We start from the raw sequence: 18649 nt of genomic DNA on the forward strand, positions 1-18649 counted from the left end.
CAGTGCAGTTATTGTTGTGAAGGCAAATACCCTCAGGGACTGGCTGCCAAGGAAAGCGAGGGAAAAGCTTCAAAGAACATAAGGATTTAGTGCCTGCAAAAGTGAGCGGCTGTCAGCACCAAGGCAGGGTGAGTCAGAGTGCAAGGAGTGGTTGGGCATGGACGAAGCATCAGGCCCCAGCAGTGATCCAAGGAGAGGCTGACCAGGTTGCTTTTGCATCAGTGGGGTAAGCCCCCTACATGCCAATCATGGGGATATCATACGTGTAAGCACAAGTGGGACTGTGCACACACACCATGACAGTGACAGCTCTGCATGCACCAGCCTGCTAATGGCCTTCCTGAGCTGCATTTCCCCCTTGGAGCAGACCCGGTGATTTCCGAAGCTTAGTCTGTGACATGCTCTCATTAGCTGGCAGTTACTCCTTGTTTAACAGGAGATTGTTTCCTGTCCTTCTGACCCCAAATGACACTTTAATCTACAAACGCTGACTTTCCCTAATTGCACCTTGACAGAGAGAGAGAGAGACAACCCCCTCCTCCTCCCTCCAAGGACTGTCATTTAATTAACAGGCAGGTATCTCTCAGGATTTACAGCCCAGCTCTAAGCTGCCACTCTGTCTACTCAGTAACTCAGGCTCACTCCACTTATCTTTACATTTCAATACCTGCATTTCTGCTAATCCCTCTCTATGCCAGATTTCTGGATTTACTTCTCAGGAACCCATGGGAAAGCAGTTAATCAAATGAACTGTCCCCATCTCACTTCTCATTCACCTCCTGGCTACTGATCTCAAGTGCCTATGTTGTAGATGACTTCGTAGCACAGCAATACCTGTGCTGGCACCACTGCCAGTTTGTAGTTTAATACAGCTCTCATACCTGTCCTATAGACACGACCAGAAGTAGCATACATGAGAGAGAGATCGGAATCAAAGACATCAGGGCTGGCTGGATATCAAGAAGCATTTAGAGTGTTCTTCCTTCACAAACTGGGATCATCGTTCAGCAACCTGTTCTTGACATATGTTTTTCTATCAGGTTCTTATAAAATTCCAGTGTTGGAGACTCCCACAAATCCTAAGCAAACCTTCCCAGTGCATCCTGCCCTCCCGTTTGGTATCTGAGAGCAAGGGGGAGAACAATGTTGAAAGACCATCTCGCACATCTTGCCCAGATGGATATAACTTCTGGCACTTGGAGCCATGCCGTCTGTCTTGCTGGTTGTGAGGAGCAGATTCATTCTATTTTGGTTGTGGTTTTGTTTCCGTGGCGGGTGAAGGGATAGCAAATGGTGTCTGCCCATTACAGCTGTCTTTGCTGAGCGTGCTAGGATCCAGAAAGTCCAAAGAAAAGTAGTGTATTACTGCATGTGAGTGGCTGAGGGTCAAACCCACGGTCTCTGGATTTTGATGCATGGTTCAGTAGTCTCTGAGTTAACAGCTGTATTTTGAAAGCTCAGTTTGGAGCAGATCAGACTGTTTCAGAGCAAATGCAGCTCGAGTGAGGATAACAACAATCAAATGATCTGTGTGAATCCCAGTTTGCACATGCATCTGAAGGGGTTAAATGTGAGGGAGCGCTTGTGCCCTCACTTTTGACACAACATTGGAAAGATTAGTGCTCTGTGGGATTGCCCATGCAAATTGCCACCTAAATCCCTTTAATGTCTCAGTGGAGAGGAGATCACACAAAATGGCTGGGCAGTTGCTGAGTGCATTCCCTCTCTGGTGATAGTCAAGATTTCTGCAAGTTTGTCGTCTTCTCCAGCTTGGAGACTCTGTGGTGCCAAAGGAGGTGCCCTGCTGATCACCTCCAGTGACAGTAAACTGTTCTCCTGGACACATTGCACTGGCTACTCAATGGACTTGAGAGATCCAAGAACAACCAAAGTGCGAACTGGCAGGAACTGCTGAGGAGCTCTGCTTTAGCACGTCTGCCCTTTAGTAAATACCTTGTCTTTCAAACCTCCAATTCTCTGCCAGTGAAAGCAAAACTTGGGGTCAAACTTGTGGAAAGAGCAATCGGAATTCACACAATTAGTGTAGGTCCTGCAGTTTAACATCTGCAAGCTAAGGCTGTGCAGCCTGTTACCAAACAATGCACAAACAACGTGTGTGTGACGTTAGCTGAAAAAAAAACAACCACAAGCATAACAGAACTGAGTGCATCTAATGTCCTGCTGTTTCCTCATTACTGAGCACTTCTTAGTTCCTAAATTTTTCCTATCCACCCACAGGCTGGAAAGCAAAAGGGGAAGAGGGCTGGACTGTGGAGGAAGGGTCACTGAAATGCATAGACAGCACCCTGGTATTTCAAGAATCCTTGTCACTACAATTATCTGTGAGAGGTTTTATCCTGAACTTGCAGAAGTGGAACTAAAGCCCAGGGAGGTGTAACAACAGGCTTCAGGCCATGCTGGCAGTCGGGAGCAGAACTCTGAATCTCCAGAGCCAGCTTTGCCCAGCAGTGATCAAAGACATTGCACAAGGCTGCAAGATTTGGAAGAAGGATAAAGAGAGGGAAAATAGCTGTTCTGCAGAGAGGAACTCACTGTGAGTCTTCTAGGGAGCTGCTACTGCTGCATCTATCACAGTCAAGGAAAGCTATAATGAATGAGAAATTAAACTCAGTCATGGACTTCCCTTTGGTCAGCTCTTTCTGCTGACCTGACCTGGCCTGGCCTCTCTACAGACAGACTGGCCTTTTGGCTAGCACTGGTCCCCTGGAATCAGCAGAGCTGGAGAGATGTCACTTAGAGGAGAGACCTGACTGTGTCGACAGCCAGGGAGTCACAGCTCTCAGTGGAGCCCTCATTTGTCACTTGCTTCAACCTGGGCAGAGAAAGAGGAGGAGGCGGGGAGGAGAGTGAACAGCAGATCTCAGCTAGCACTAAGGGCACAATACAAGCAAGTTTTACACTGGAGTATGGTAGGGGCAGAGGGCTGGCTGCATGCACATATCAGCTTTTCTAGGGAAATGTATGAAATGTGTACAAAGGCTCTCATGGTCCAAAACATCATCTCTTCTGGTTGACCATGGGTGGGCTGCCTGGCAGCACCAGCAGACATGCTGCACACAATACAACTGGAGCCAGCTATGGGTGGACACTGCTCTGAGGTGCTGGGCAAGAGAAGCCACATACAGACACACTAAGTTGCTTCATCTGCAGTGCTTTCCACTTGCTTTTGTTTTTGTGGGAAAAACAGTTATGTCTGGCCCACAAGGGCTGCCAGCTGTGCAGGGAGGACTGTAAAGCAAAGGGCTCTCCTCAGCCACAACTCTGAAATATTCCTGGGAATGGGACGGCCCCTTGCACTTTGGCTGGAAAAATCAAAGCTCACAGCTTAGGCCAATGTGCTTACTGGTGATATCACTGGAGATGCAAAGGGGCTCCTACCTCCCTATAGAAGGTGGATAGGAGAAACAGAAGCCAGATCCTTAAAAAAGTAAAGAAAGAAGCAGCAGAAAAACTCAAATCTGAATCTGTCTGCCCAGTTCCCCTTCAGTTCATAGCTGGCATGGTTTATTCTCTGCCATGTGGGAGGATTTAGCGTCTATTGACAGATGAGCTAATCAGTTCCCCTCAGCTCTTGAAGCTTTATCAAAGCCAGTTAATCATGTTACTGATGTCTGCCCAGGCCAGAGCTCTCCAGTGCTGTCTTCTGCCAACAAGGCAACACACACACAGAGGGATCATTTTTTTTTCTAGTCCCAATCCCACCAATAAGAGGATGTCACTAGTGGCTACTATGCCAGCATGTGGGTGCTACCTGCCTCTCTTTCACCCTCCTTGGCCACCCCTTGTTCCTGTAGAGCTGTGCTAGCTGCACCAGCACCTCATGGAGGAGCAGGCCAAGCTCAGCTCTCGTCAGTGCAATGATGGCAACAGTGGGAAGCACTCATCTAGGTTTCAGGAGGCCTAAGTCTTGTGCTGGAAGGATGCTGAAGCCAAGAGCCATTTAAACCCAGACCTGGGATGTGCTGTCCAGACCTCTCTCCCTGAAGCTTCATTTGTTTTGCTTCTGTACTCCAATTTCACCAACTGCTACTCTGGGATAGTCTGTACTGCTCTTCCTGAGGGTTGACCTGGGGGCTGTGCTCCTTTCTTCAGGAGTGGCTCTACCTATACAAACACAAATCCACCAAGGCAAGAGCACTGTCTTGTCCCACTTTTTTAAAAATATTATTTTATTTTATTTTATTTTTTTTTTTTTTGGTGGGGGAAGCTCCTTCTGTATGTATACTAACAACGGAAGAAACCAGACACAAGGAGCTCTCTGGAACCCACTTATCTTCCTGGCAGGGTCACTTGAATTGCCGTTATCTGGTGGCCTGTGCTTAGGTGGATATTACTCAGTGGCATGTTTGGAGGTGGTTGGTGTTCACTTGATTATTTTGGTAACCACTGCTCTGTCAGTGGCCTGGCTGGTGGGTTCCTCTGCCCTCAGGTATCACCAGCTATCTCCTCCCCAACCCTGCAGGCCTGCACTGGGCCTACAGCTCAAAGACCCTGCTAGGCCCAGGCTGCTTGGGGTGGGCAGAGGTCTTGCCCTCAGCCCATCCTCCTCCTCCCACACCTGCCTTCACAGCCATCTGTCTCCCTCCCAGTGTGGGCCAACACACAGACATGGGGTCCTGTGGGGCCCTGAGCCCCCTGCTCAAGTCAGCAGGAGTGTCTGAAACAGCCTCCGGCTCTGCTTTCTGCTGCTCTGCCTCCTACATGAAGGTACTGCCTGTGCCTGCATCTGCTTTTCTGTCTGGGCTTGCCCAGAGTGGAGCAGCTTTCCTGTCAGAGCTGCTCTGTGCCAGAAGTTTTTTTGTCCTGGTAATGATCCAGGCAGGGCCGTGACCTGGGCTGGTGGGGACTTGCAGCAGGATGGGCCAAAGAAGGGGCAGCCACCCCTGCCGGGCTGAGAGACGAGACTGAGGAGCTGGGACTTCATGTGGAGAGAGCGTGGTGCTGGCTGTGAGGTGCAGGCCGGACCCTGCCATACCCTCACACAGGGCAGTCCCTAAATTAGCTGTTCCAGAAAGGAAGGAGTTTCCTTCCCACCGTTAATCAATACTCCCCAGCCTGTCCCCACTCCCCTGCCCAATGAAGAGAGATTTGTTTCCCTCTGGGGTTGCTGCAGGTCCCTCTGCCAGCCCAGCCAAGGAGATAGCCCAGGGCTGCAGATATAAGCAGAGAGCTCTGTAAAAAAGGTGTTAAAAAAAAAAAAAGGGTGAGGGGAAAGTAGGGGAGGTTCAATCCGGGAGCAGAGCTGTACCAGCCGGCTCTCCACACCATCTCCCACTCCTCTCTGCCGGTGAGCGGGTGGGCAGGTGCCCTCAGCTGTGCCGTGAGATGCATTCACCCACCTATACAGACAATGTCCATGAAGCCATACATTCCATAGCAGATCTGGAAGAGCAGGTCCTGGCGCTGCCATTTGGCTGAAGGACTGAAGGTCGACCAGATGAGCCACGAGATACTGGCGATGAGGAAGAGGGAACCCAGGATGGCCGCTGCTATCTGAACCTTCTCAATGACCGTCAGAGAGATGGCTTGCCACTGCAAGGGACAGCAACAGGGAGAGGAGGGGGCACAAGGGGGAGGGAGGAGGGAAAAAAGAGGAGAAAGTAGTTACATGATAGACACTGCTGTTTTTTTTTCATGGTGGTGGTTCTGGAGATCCCAAAGATCACCTGCAACTTATATGTGCATCCTACACATAGATGCTTTCACCTGGTCCACCTCTAGGGTGGAGCATGGCAGTTGTTTGACAGTGCACGGCCCCATGTTTCTTGGCACCACTGCTGAAAAGCAAATAGGGAGGAATCCTGCATCTCACCAGGAAACCACAAAGACCAGTAGGAGTCAGGAAGGACTGAGGGAAAGACCCTGAAAATAACATCTCCAGAACAGTGGATCTGCGATGGCCATCATAAGCCAGGACATTCAGTTGCTACCTCAAATGGAGGCCAGACACCAGCTTTGGCTAGGGTATCCTGTTACCATGAGAAGTGTCTCAGATAGCCATGCTTTCCGCTGGAGGCCTCCCATTTAAGCCATGAGCTGGCTCCGTGCCACTTTGAAATGTGACAGGATCACAACACTAGGTAGGATCTTGTGGAGGCAACACACACCCCACAAAACATGTTAAAAACAACGCATGTTGCTGCCACCAAGGCTCCCTGCCTTTAGGTGATGACACATTCAGGCTGTTTTCCAAGGTAAACGGCAATGCTTCTTCCTCAGAAGAAGAAAAAAAAATAGAAGTAACTTCCCCAAATCCATTCAATATGTCAAATAGCTTTGTATAAGCTACAGTATAAATATCCTAAGCCCGGACTTTTCTGTGTCATCTAGAATAAAACCTCCTTACTCAGATTTACACTTCTGAGAGAACTGCCCAGTAAAAACCAAGAGCTGAAATTGCTTTCTCTGACAAGACTTGGGGACATCATCCACAATGCCTCCTGCAAATCAGAAATCAAATGCGTAAACAGGCCGTGGAGAGGGAGCGTCTCCTGGCATTAAAGTATATAGGCCACCTTTAGCAGTGAGATACATGCCCTTGAAATCTCAGTAGTACTGGTAGTAGGATAAATAAAAGTAGACTTCAACGTCATACAGGTGGAGAGGATTCAGAGGAAATGAAAATGTTTCGCCTGGATTCAGGTCAAATTCATTGTGCTTGTGAGGTGGCAGCTCTGGAGAGCCCTGAGCACCCTGCCCATTTGTCAAACACATCCTGGGACTCCAGGGTCACCTGTCAAGCCCCATCCCCTCATTTTGAGGGCAAGAAAGCAGTTCAGTTACTGCGTTGCTCTTTAATGCCCAGGCCAGCCAGGAGTCACCCGTATTTTTGGGAAGTAGAGAGGACTTTGAACCCTGCTTGAAGGACAAGAAGGTGAGTTGTGCTGGGAAGGGCATGCATGGCATTGCTACCAGACCCTTGAACTGAATGCAGTCCCTGCAAAGGGCTGCTTTTGAAGAGGAACAGATGAGAGCTTCAGCCTTACGCTGAGGGCTGCAAGTTGCAACTGGAAGGTGATTGCTTGCCCAGCACTGAGGACACATGGTGATCTCTTTAACAACCCATTCCCACTCTGCCAAAAGCCCAGCCTGCTCCATCCTTCCACCATAGCCACCCACACCAGTGGCCCCTTCATGCTGTGAAGAAGTGGAGGTAGCGAACAGCTCTCCTCTGAGGGCTGGCAGCTCAGCAGTGCCGTTCCCAACAGCAGGGTGAAGGCGAGGTTCAGGCGAGCTGGAGCCCACAGAGGTGCACAGCCGTGCAGCTCCCCTCCCATCACCAGGTGGAGTGAAGGCTGCACTGGCACTAAGAGGGGGTGATCCAGCATCCACCCCCCCCAAACCAGGATTCTGAGGGTGGCACCAGCAGCTGCACAGCCCTCCCATCAGCTCTTCAGCATCATCTTCAACAGCACCGTAAGCAGAGGCAGGGCAAATCCGCAATGGTGCCATCAGCTCAGAGCTCCAGGACGAGAGGCATGAGGAGGCGTTGCGTTGGGTATGTGCGTGGGGTTGCACTCTCACTCTTGCAGCTCTCCCCAGACCTCCTTTCCCCTTCCACTAACTCTGGCAAATGCTGAGGGGATGAGAGCGCAGGGAGCCTTTCCTAGTGCTGCCTGCCATGGTTTTGCTGCAGGTCCCTCATGCTGACCTGCGTGCGCCTGTGCCAGCCAAATCATTCTGCATCATTTCTCTCTCGAGAGGAGGTAATGGACTGGCTCCTCACCATCTGTCTGGCACACTGCAAGGCCTGTGGCAGCAACAGGTCCTTCCAAGGTAGCAATTAAAGAGAGAAGAAGAAGAAGGAGATATTTTCTACAGCTAGCACCTGTGTACAACTGGCATCACTCTTTTACAGAGAGGCATCAATAAGGTATTAAATATATTATACTTTCAAAGGGGATGTGGGTCTGGGCACAGAGAAGCTGTACCTGAACACCAGCTTCAAACCTCCCTTCAGATGGGAATAGAGATGCTGGAACACAGGCAGGGCTGCTGCCTGGTGCTGCCCGGCGCTGGTAATGAAAGGGGCTCTCCCCCGGCAGCTGGCACTAAAGTGGCAGCGACACGCACAGCAGCAGTCCTGACTCTGTTCAGGAGGTGGCACTCTGTTCGGGAGGTGATTACCCTCTGGCAAAGAGGTAAATGGGTCAGAGCTGAACGCTGGGGAAAATAACCAAAAAAAAAAAAAAAAAAAAAAAAGAAAAAAAAAAACAACCCCAAGCCCCGACATAATAAATGTTGTATTTCCTCTCTGGCAATTCTGAGTACTGCAATTTAGTGTCACACATCTAGCTCAAGCTACCAATAACTGGGGGTCATTATTTTTCATCTTTTATTTCCATTTTGTTACACATCCCACGGTAAGAGGTTTGTACAGAGAGAAAGAAAGGAGCAAGACAAAGTCCAAGAGCTGCTCAGAGGTGGAACACGATGAGTTTTAGCTGCAGGAGCTGGGCCTGATGCATGCCTGCACCAGCAACCTTAGGAGCCCATCTCTATCACAGCACTGGGCCTTTCAGATTCCATAGCAGGCTGTAGAAGTCACCCGTTCTCCTAACCCCACTCCACAATTAGCACAGCCAGCAGACAGGGATTTAGTGGGACACTGCTAGAGCTGCCAAGAAAGGGCTCAGTAACACCACAGAGTCCCTTCAGCAGCACGTCTGAAACCCTCAAGGCTGTTTATTCAAATGCCTGGCTGCAGACACAGTCCCCTCCCTCCAAAATCTCCAGCTGAAAGTTCAAGTCCTAGCAATGTCACGGTGTCAAGCAATCCCACCCTGCAGGGGAGAGACCTAAAATGAGCGCTGCCTTTCTCAGCTGATAGCTGCTGGGCTCTGCTGAAGCACACCTTTACCAACTGGCAGCTCACCCATGTTGTCGATCAAGACGGTGATTTTAGGCAGGTGGAAAGCCCTACAGGTGGTCGGATTACAAGCCTCTGTGTCCCACATGCCTCAGAAAAGGTTTCTTAGGATCCCAGGCCTGTGACAACCTTAGCTAGAGGCCAGGGTAGGACTGGTACCTGGCTGTCATGTCACGCTTGATCTCTTGCACTGTTTCATACTTGACGGCTTGTACTTGGGACAAGCCTGTTCCCCTGTTTGCTTCAGTGCTTCTGCTCAGAGCCTTGTGACCAAAAACCCCCACTGCTAATGTAACGCCAATTAATAATGTCATTAATGTAGTATGTAGGGCCTAATCCATATTTCCCTTTCTTTGTCACCAGCAATCTCCAAAGACTCCAAGCGCCAGCACGAGCAGATCCAAGGCACATATTTGCCTGCAGAAGATATCTATGTCTTACTGCAGCAGCTTGCTTAGAAGCCTTGCTTGCTAGAAAAGCCTTCTTACACTCCTCTGAGAGCTCCTCCATGCCTGCCTCAGGCAGTTCGGTTTATTTTTATTGCTGTATCTGACACGTCCCCTTAGTACGTATCATTAACATCCTGAGCTCTGCTAGTCAGCGATTTCACTTCAGACCCAGGATCACAAGCAAGCAGAGGTTTTCCTGGAAGGATGGAGTGGCCCATTCCCATCACGGCTTAGGTCTGGCTCTCTCTTCCATGCTGTCCCGAGGCCCTGGCTAGCCTCCTCAATTATCTTTAGGAGCATGGCTTTGCTTTTTTGTGAATTCACCGAACAAATTTATCCTAAAAGTGTGGTAGCTTCATTGCTGTACATTTACAGGTGCTTTGGCTTATTCAGGTGCAGGAAAGAGAGCAGGGAGAAAGGAGGGTCCATTACCAAAGCACCAGGGCTGTGATGAAATTCCCTCTTCTCTGTGTGCCAGAGCATCCAGTAAGATTCAGGCTACAGTACTGACGTCCTAGAAAGCTCCTGTTGTGAGCCACAGCTCATGGTATCTCTTGCTTGCAGGCTGCAGCTGGAGGGATGAGCTCCGCAGGTACCAGCCAGGGCTCATACTCATGACGAGTGACCCAGCAAGCTGGGACAAGCAGGACCCCAGTGAACCCATCTCAAGCTTTTTAGCTCAGGAGTTCAGGCTGAAGTTCAAACACTTTGGAACCTCGGCCACATTTCTTGCAGATGTGGGGGTCCTGATGAAGAGGACATATAAACGAACACTCATCAGCTCTTAACAGAGCATCTCCAAAGTCAAAACAGAGCCAGAGGAGAACTGGGATGGGATCCCAGCCCCAACATTCCATAACTGAGGACCTTTGGAGCTGAAATTACCCACAAAACAGGAAAAGTCAGAGATAACAACTGTGAAGCAGTGTTGAACTCCCCAAGGCTGCAGACAGCAGTAGGTCTGGGAAGTTGGTTCAAACTGATCTTGTATTTGCTAAAATCAGAGCATCAGAATGAACGTGGCTCGGGAGTGGCTGCAAAGGAGCTGTATGAATGAGATCCACTGCGGAGTCCTGCTGCAGCAGGTACCTGCACCAGGATGCCTGCAGTGCTATCCCGTGCTTCCAAAACCCTGTGCCTTCAGGGTGTTATTAAAGTCATGGGCTTTGCACAAATACTGCAGTGGAGAGGAGTGTATAGAGCCTCCATGCCCATATCTTCTGTCTCAGGGACTGGAAGACAGGGGGAATGAATGGATGGATGGATGGACGGACGGACGGACGGATGGACAGACAGATGGGCGGACAGATGAAGGCTCTGGACCTTCTGATTGCCCACAGCCAGCGGGAGGTGTTTTCTCACTTGCTGACTGACCACAGCTTGGCAAGACACTTGCCAGATTCTCAAACAACTTTAATCCTCCAGTCTCAGCAGTTTTGCAGTGTTGCTGCTTTAAGACTTTTGCTCTTAAATCCCAGCAATCCAGGGCTGGGGGGTTAATTTATAGAGATTTGTTCTGTCAAAATACCGGACTGGAGGCCCCTCTCTGGTATGAGACAGCAGAAAAGCCTGGAGGCTGGAAGGAATCCATGTTAATTATGTATGAACCATGCTCCCCTGGCTGTAACTTCTCTGCCCACGCCGTGCACACCTGGCCCATGCCGTGCTCCTAGGCTCTCCAGAAAATGTGCAGCACATGTCAAAAAGAGCAGAGAATTATGTACATCCATGCGCATCCCAGGAAACACGGGGGGGGTTGGGTGTGCTGCTCTGCTCTGACCAGTTGGACATGGCCCAGGGAGCCCAGGGCCTGCCAGCTGCCTGTGGTCTGTCCCACGAGAGGACACAGGGACAGTCACAGGGGGCAGGCAGGCCACCTTGCTGGGCAAAATCTAGCCAGGCTCAGAGCATCATCTGAGCCTGCTTTGTTTGACTTTTGCCAAGCTGACTCAAAGGTGAGTTTTCTGTGGGCCTTGCCTGTATCACAGCTGGTCTGGAATAAACAGATGACCCTAAATTCCTACAGCATTTACCTTCCAAAACATGTGCTTGAGAAATTCAGAGCTTTCAGAGAGGAATAAAGCTGGGTAGAAATTCCAACGGACCCCAAGAAGAAAGGCCGGGGATTATTGCTTTGCTTAGAGACATGCCAGTGTGTCCTGGTGTCCACACGTGGGGAGAAGGCTGAGCAGAAAGGACACACTTCCCACCCACCCGTGCTGCAGCACTGGAGGATGGTGAGAGCCACTGAGGAGCACGGTGATGTGCGTGGTGATGGGTTACGGGGTCCCAAGCCCCTTAGTCCTCTTGGGAAGTCCGGGTCTCATACACGAACCAGTTCCCACAGGATTTCACGTGCTGGTGCTGGTGGAGCACCTGCTTCGCAGCATTGCCTTTGTGCTGACACCAGATAGGGTGCCTGGGCACACAGCTGCAGCTCCACACATGCTGCATTTAACCCAGAGCGAGTGGCTTTTCACTCCAGTTGCTTCTTCCTACCCTCTGCTGAGCCAAATCTCCCAGCGTTGCTGCGAGAAGCGCTGTGAAGTCTCAGCCAGCAGCGGGAAGCCCTCAGAGCAGGACGTGTGCACGGTCCGCTGGGAGTCTCGCTCCCGGAGCTGAGCTCCCTAGCTCGGATCGTCCTGCCAGTCAGTCTTCATGTTCGTGGCAAAAGCCAGCAGATCAGACCACTTTCTAACAGGGGAGCCCAGGAAAAGCCATCTTTCGGGCAGGCTTTTGAAATGCATTTGTAGGATTGGAGCCGGTCTGCGAATTGCTCCAGCAAATTTTAGTGGGGAGCAGGAGGAAAGTCCTGAGTTGCCCTGAGCCGTGTGAGGACGTAGAGCATTCGGAGGTCAAAGGCAGTGCTGGCCACACACACGCTCACAAACCTGCAGCCACGAGCCTTCAGCACTGCTCAGCATCGCTCCCCCAGCCTGAGATGCATGAAGCATTAGGGCACTCATGGACCAGGTTTCCAGAAATAAACAAATGCTGCTGTGTCCACATCTCCCACCCTGTGTTTCAATCTGCTCTGAGTTACTGGAGCCAAGAAACTAAAGCACCCTGGGTCTGGGGCTCGGGATGAAACTACTGATCTCTCCAGGCCACGGCACAGGGAAAATTGAATCAGAAGCTGCAGGAACTTGCAGAGAGCAGGGAGGCTTTTCCTTCCCCCCAGCAAAATTGCCCCATGACGTCCCACTAATTTTGCTACTTCATTTCAGTCTGGAGCCCTGGAGGGCTGTGCCTCTTTCTTCACTTTGTTCAGTGACCTCAGGCCTGGAGAAAGACACACAGAGAGGGCAGTTTGGAGGAGAGAGCAGGGATTTGTGTGTCCCCCAGCCCATAAAACTAGGCACCATCACTGGCAAAGGCTGTTGGAGAAAGAGAAGACCAGAGAGCCAATGCAACCAGGTGCTGGAGGGACCGACATCCGTACAGACACTGCCCTGGTGTCTAAAGCACAGCATGCTGCTGTAATGTCTCTCCAGTCCAGATGATGCTAATTAAGCGGTAGTGCCTGAGTCTAATATGCTTCCTTACGTCTGAGGCACTAATGGTGCTCAGCGAAGGCATGCAGCAATTAGTCCATCTTCAGGTGTTGCTCCAGCAATAAATCAATAGCTATTACGGATAAATTATCCCATTTTTAACAGTCACACAGTTTTCCCCCATTCTGAATCTTGATTTTGAATTACTAGCCTGCAGTGGGATTTAATAAGCTGCAGTGCTTTTGAACTCACACGAGAGAGGAGGCGGGTCCTCCGCTGCCTTTCGCAGACACGTACATCAAGGTGCGCTTTACCTGCTGTGTGCACACCTGAGAATCAGGCCTGGAGAAACCAGAGCACCAGAGCCAGCGCCTCTAGCACTGTGCTGGGACATATTTGATCCCGGGGAGCAGTGAAGTGAAAAGGGTGGCAGGAGGAGAGCTGGAAGAGCCCTCCCTCCACCCCCTCTGTCCCTCGCGCCAACACAGAGGTGGCCCAGGAGGAGGATGTCGGGGCTAGTGGCACAGCTCTGGACACACGGGGTCTCAAGCTACTGCTCTGCCACAGGCTGTGTGCCCTGTTGTAGCAAATCCCATAACTCTTTCAAATTCGTGTCCCCATCTGTGCTGGGAGATGGTGGCATACCTGTGGTCTCCAAAAAATAAACACATTTGAAGGGCTGTGAGGTGTTCCAGCACTACCATGGTCACACCGGTGTTTTAAGCAGGAAGAAAATGGACGTGAGAGCTGTCAAAGGTCAGAGAGAGCAGACCCCTGAGGGATGCCCCCGGTACCACCAGGCAGGACGTGGGGCTTTGTTGGAGCAGCCCCCACAGCCCTTCCTACACGGCTCAGACGTGCGGATCACAGCGCAAGGAGACAAAACCCATGCCAGCAAAACCTAGTTGCTCCCAGAAACAAAAAGAGGAACAAGAATAAATAGACTTTGAAATGTCTCTAGTACCTTTACCTGCAGAGGGTTCTTTGTGCTTATGGCAATGACGTGATACTTGTAGTAACACAGCTCGCAGCTCCAGCAGCCTCTCTCACTAATCCATTTGATCAGACATGGCTGGTGCGTGCATTTCACCGATCCGTCGCATCGACACGGGCTCAGCAACTCCCCCTGCAAAAGAGAGATGGCATCAGCGGGGCTCCCTCCTCCCACACGGCAAGGAGGCCGTGCACAGAAGCTGGCCAAGGTGCTCCTTCAGCCACCCATTCGCCCTTGGTCCCGTTTCCCCTGGTTTGGCTTCGGTAATAGGGCTGCTTTCGTCAGTTTTACCTCCAATAATTCTTGGGTGATGTGAACACAGTTTGACAGAGATGTAAAGGTCTGAGATACTCACACTTTACGGTTTCTGTGCAAAGAAACACCTGGATAGGTGAGAGACTCCTAATATCACTGCTAGCGGAAAAGCTCCGAGAGCACGGCTCTTACTAGACACCAGAGCATCCACACTAGACCTCAACAAGTGGATGCGGCTCTGCTGGAAACTGGATGCCGATGCTCAGGCCTCTGGCTCTCTGCTACCAGAGCAAGGCTGCTGGTTTATGAGCAGTGACCGAAGCCCTGACCTCCTGCCTCGCTCCCTTGCTCCTGGTATAGCTCTAAGCAGGGGTACCCAGCAAACCCCGATATTCCTCTGACCAGGTGCTGTCATCCCTTTCACCGCAGGACTGCGTTCCCCTCTGCACACACAAGCTCAGAGCTCATTTCGCAGTCATTTGCTGTTGCTTATTTAGGGAAGAACCTAAATAGAGTTTTACCCCCCGCCTCTCCGCGTTCAGAAGCCACAGCAGAGCCCCTAGTTGTGTGTGTAGCTGGGCTCCAAGGTTTAAAAGCTTTGAAAGGCAGGATGAGAATGTCAATAGGATGGGGAAGGCTGGCGTCATACTTCTGGTGTCAGAGAGAGGATTTTTCTTCTTACACACCCTGATCAGCCCCGTAGTCCTCCCCACTGTGACCACCGGTAGCGAACCGGGATAAAAGCCTGGCACCTGAGGCTGCTGGATGCAGCAAAGGATGCCCACCACCCCAGCTGCCTGAGGCTAGGAGGCCAGATCCTGCTCCTGCTAAACCCGGTGGAAAACTGCCTTAGCTTTCAGGGCACCACGTCAGGTCTGAGGGCCCGAGGAACCGAGAGTCATGCTGGGCAAGAGTGATACTTTTTTTTATGAAACCTAATGCAAACACATTAATCATTTCATTTGCTTCAGCGAGGTGACCTAAAAATGTCATCTTCCATGAAATTTCAGCACAACTGTAAATAACTGTTTACATTACCAAACCAGGCTCAGCTCTACCTGTCACTGATTTCCATCACACCCTGGAGGAGACTGAAAGAGGGGCGAGCAAGGAGGGCTTTAGGATCCGTGAACCTTTTCCAGGACACCACGCCACACACCGGGGTCTCCTGTGGGGCTCCACGGAGCGAGTGAATGACCCGGGTGCTGTCTAATGAGCAGCCGGAGGCAGTGGTGGTGAGGGGTCAGGAGCGGGGTGGGGTGGAGCAGAAACAAACACCCAGCCTGCAGGTGAAGGCTGTGGGGGCGCACAGGGGAGACTTGCTGTGTCTTACTGGTCTCTGTAGTAAACGAGACGAAGAAATCTGAGGTCTTCAGAGCCAAGAGATGCCCATAAACATCCCACACCGCGGTGAGGACCTTGTCCCCCTCCCCTAACCGGGATGCTGCATCCCAGACAGCCCCGCCGCCTCCCGCAGGAGCTCGGGGCTGACCGTGGAGACGAAACCCCCAATTTCTTGATTTTTGCCAATCCAGCAAAAACCTGATTTATCACATTTTCCCCAGCCGTGTGAAGTATTATATCCTCGCGTGTGGCGCACAGCTATTTTTGCATACTGTGAAGCCCAATTCTGTCCACAGCAGGCGTTCATAAAGCACCGCCGCATGCACACGCATGCACAGGCGCTCATGTACCAGCGGAAGAATAAACACCGGGGGCATATTAAAGGAATAAATCCTTTGTACAGCAGAGGGGAAGGAGCCTTGTCGCTGGCTGCACAGCCAGCTTAGGAACGGTCCATTGGCTGTGACTGGCACGGAGGAATCACTGCGCAGGGACCTCTGCTAAGAAGAACGCGGGCACAAAAGCAAGCGCAAAGGGAGGCAGGATCGCAGCCCCGAGAGGTGGGAATCAAACCCCACGTCCGTTCCTGCAGGTTTACAGAAGACGGCTCTGCACAATGCTCCCTCCGGTGCTTCCGACAATGGCATTCCCACCAACCCCGTTTGAAGACTGTTCTCCAAAGACCCTTTGAAGGGAGAAAATCGTTCCCAACACTTTTTTTTTAAATTATTTTGGCAGTTTTCCTTTTGTAGAGTTACATCCTGTCGCTCGGATCAGCCTAAGCAGCATGTTGGCTTTGCCAGCAGCTGGTGGAGAAATGCTCCCTGGCTCATCCATCCTCAGCTTGCTCAGTACCGTCTTGTCCCCCGGAAACAACCGAGCAGGCTTTGAATTCGCCTGCCTTGCTTTTTGTTATCCAAGACGGGAGCTTGCCTTCAGGAGCAGCAAGGCGAGGCCAGGCTGACCTGGCTTCACCCCGGGGAGGAGCATAGTGCTGGAGATGAACCGGGGCTGTCCCAGCTCTGCCCTCTCCCTACAAAACCCCGCTCTGAGCCCGTTGCAGCACACCAGAGTGGTTAAGGATCGCCTGGGCCCTGCTGTTCTCAGCCTGTTGGGAGGAATTCTGAGAAAGGATGGGAAAAACATTGCTGCCAGCGCGCGCGCTTCTGACGCTCGATATATCCAGGGAGAAAATACTGACGTCAGGACCAGCGTCAGCCCTCCTGCATGCTGATGGCAGTGTGTTGCCCTGGCCATTTTATTTGTCATTTACCAGTGCTGGGAGCACACCCGCAGGCTGCTGCCAAAGCTGCGGCTGCTCGCCCACCAGCCAGCGGTTGTGGGTTGGGGCCGGTGGTGGCATTGGGGAAGGACATAGCCTTCTGGGCTCTTCCAGCCCCAGCCGTGCTGACCTACATCAGAGTCAACCTCGTGCCAACTCGGCTGGGAAGAGCCCTGTTCACACCCTCCTGCTACCCCGGCTACTGCAGCCAGCAGTTTGAAAACCAGTGCAAGCCGTACTGCTAACTGGGACGGCTGGTGGTGGTCCTAACACCTGCAGTGTTTCCTCGGCTGAGCCTTTTCCCTGCTCAGCTCTGAAGAACAGCATCGGTTGTTAGCATCGCCTGCAGGATGAGTGCCCCAGGGAAGAGCAGGGCAGGGGGAAGCAGGGCTACCACCTCCCGTTGGGTATGCGCACGCAGCACCCGCTGCTCGCAGGAGCAGCTGCACACGTGGACCTGACTGCTAGCGTTCGTCTGAGTTTGTCTCATTTGGAAAAGGAAACCAAGAATATTTAATTTCAGGTCTTCGGCTGAGTCTCCTAAACACACTTAACTTCACATTGAATTTAAATGCAATGGGAAGTTTTATTATGGCAAATAAATGCCAAATGATTTCTATATTAGGAACATAATTACAGAGGAATTAAGTCTGATGGCAAAGAGAAACCCATTGTTACAGAGCTGGTAAACTCCAATAAATATGTGCTAATAATCGCTCTGTCTTCACGCTCACTTACAGGAACTGCCCCTCCATCCTTTTAAACCTAAACACACGCATTGCTACCAGCATCTCAAATGCTTCCTGTGTGTCCCCTCCCGTGTGCGAGCGCTGTGCCAGCCAGCAACAGACAACAGGGGACACTTAATAACTACCTCCGAAAACCTGGAGCCACATGTTTCCATTGTGCTTTCTCCCTCAGCTGTTAAAGGATATATATGTGTGTGTGTGTGTGTTGAATGAAATTCTCTGGTGTTGTCAGAGATTGATGCTAAGTGTGGACCCAGCAATGCTGATGTCTCCCACATTGCCGGGACATCACCAAGCACAGCCACATGGGTGGCAGATGGGTGGCACCTCTCCAGGACCCCTACATAGTTCCCAGCCTTGCGGCCGGGTCTGTAAGCCATGGGAGCCTTGCTCTGAAGGACAACCATTGCCCTCCAGCTTGGGGCTGGATGGGGGTGAAAGGTTTTGGGAGGCCAAAAGGGCGCGCACAGCCTCAGAGGAAAGGTTTTCAGCCTGTGGCTGCCCAGCTGAAGGTTTTGGTGTGGGATTTTGGCCTGGGAGTACTGATGCTGCCAGGAGCGGCACCCATACAGGGCTCTGGCACAGAAATATGTAGGTGCCCTCCTGGGGCTCCTCATCCCCGTGACAGTGCAAGGGAGCAGACACAAGGGGGTACAGCAGCCTAGGGAGCTGCAGCGGGGGCAGGGGGGCACAGCTCTGCTTTTTCGTGGTTAAAGCAGATGCAGTGCTTGGTGCAGAAAGCCCAGTACGTTGGTGCTCTGCCCTCGCTCCCTCGCTGGCTTTTCACAGAAGGCAGCTGGAGGCAGCTCCCGGGAGCCCCGAGCCAGCTGTCAGGGGGCTGGGGGCCATTCTGCAATGCCTCAGAAATAGGAAAATGAAGCGGGAGCGTCGTGGAGTTTAGTGTGAAATATCTGGACATGGTCCTATCCCTTACCATTAAAAAAAAAAAAAAAAAGGAAACAAACAAAGAAAAAGAGCTCGGCCTAGCTGTTTCAATATTCAGCTGACAGTAACTTGCCGATGCGTTTGCCTGCAGGCAGGCACAGCGCACCAGCTCTGGGCACATCCCTGCCTCCTCTGGGAAAGGCCAGAGGGAGGTGGGACCAGGTGTCTCATGGCTTAACATCAATTTCCTTTAAGGAGAAGCACTTTAAAGCAGCAGAAAACACACATTTTTCCAAGCTGCAGAGAA

At 51.5% G+C, this 18649-nt stretch overlaps 1 protein-coding gene across 2 annotated transcripts in view; it reads right to left on the reverse strand.

The window, feature by feature from the left end:
- The window catches only part of MARCHF4 (membrane associated ring-CH-type finger 4), an 88177-nt gene that overhangs the window by 15241 nt on the left and 54287 nt on the right, over window positions 1–18649 (reverse strand). Inside the window, exons 2-3 of one of the 2 annotated variants that reach the window (XM_013196678.3) lie at window positions 13804–13959; window positions 5361–5553 (exon numbers count right to left, since the gene is read on the reverse strand). In XM_013196678.3, the coding sequence (XP_013052132.3) occupies window positions 5361–5553; window positions 13804–13959 (349 nt within the window). Of the gene's footprint in view, window positions 1–5360; window positions 5554–13797; window positions 13960–18649 lie in introns of both variants that reach the window. The other variant, XM_048046985.2, reaches the window with a different exon arrangement.

The sequence above is a fragment of the Anser cygnoides genome, chromosome 6 (assembly GCF_040182565.1).
Source record: "Anser cygnoides isolate HZ-2024a breed goose chromosome 6, Taihu_goose_T2T_genome, whole genome shotgun sequence".
NCBI classification, from domain to species: Eukaryota; Metazoa; Chordata; class Aves; order Anseriformes; family Anatidae; genus Anser; species Anser cygnoides.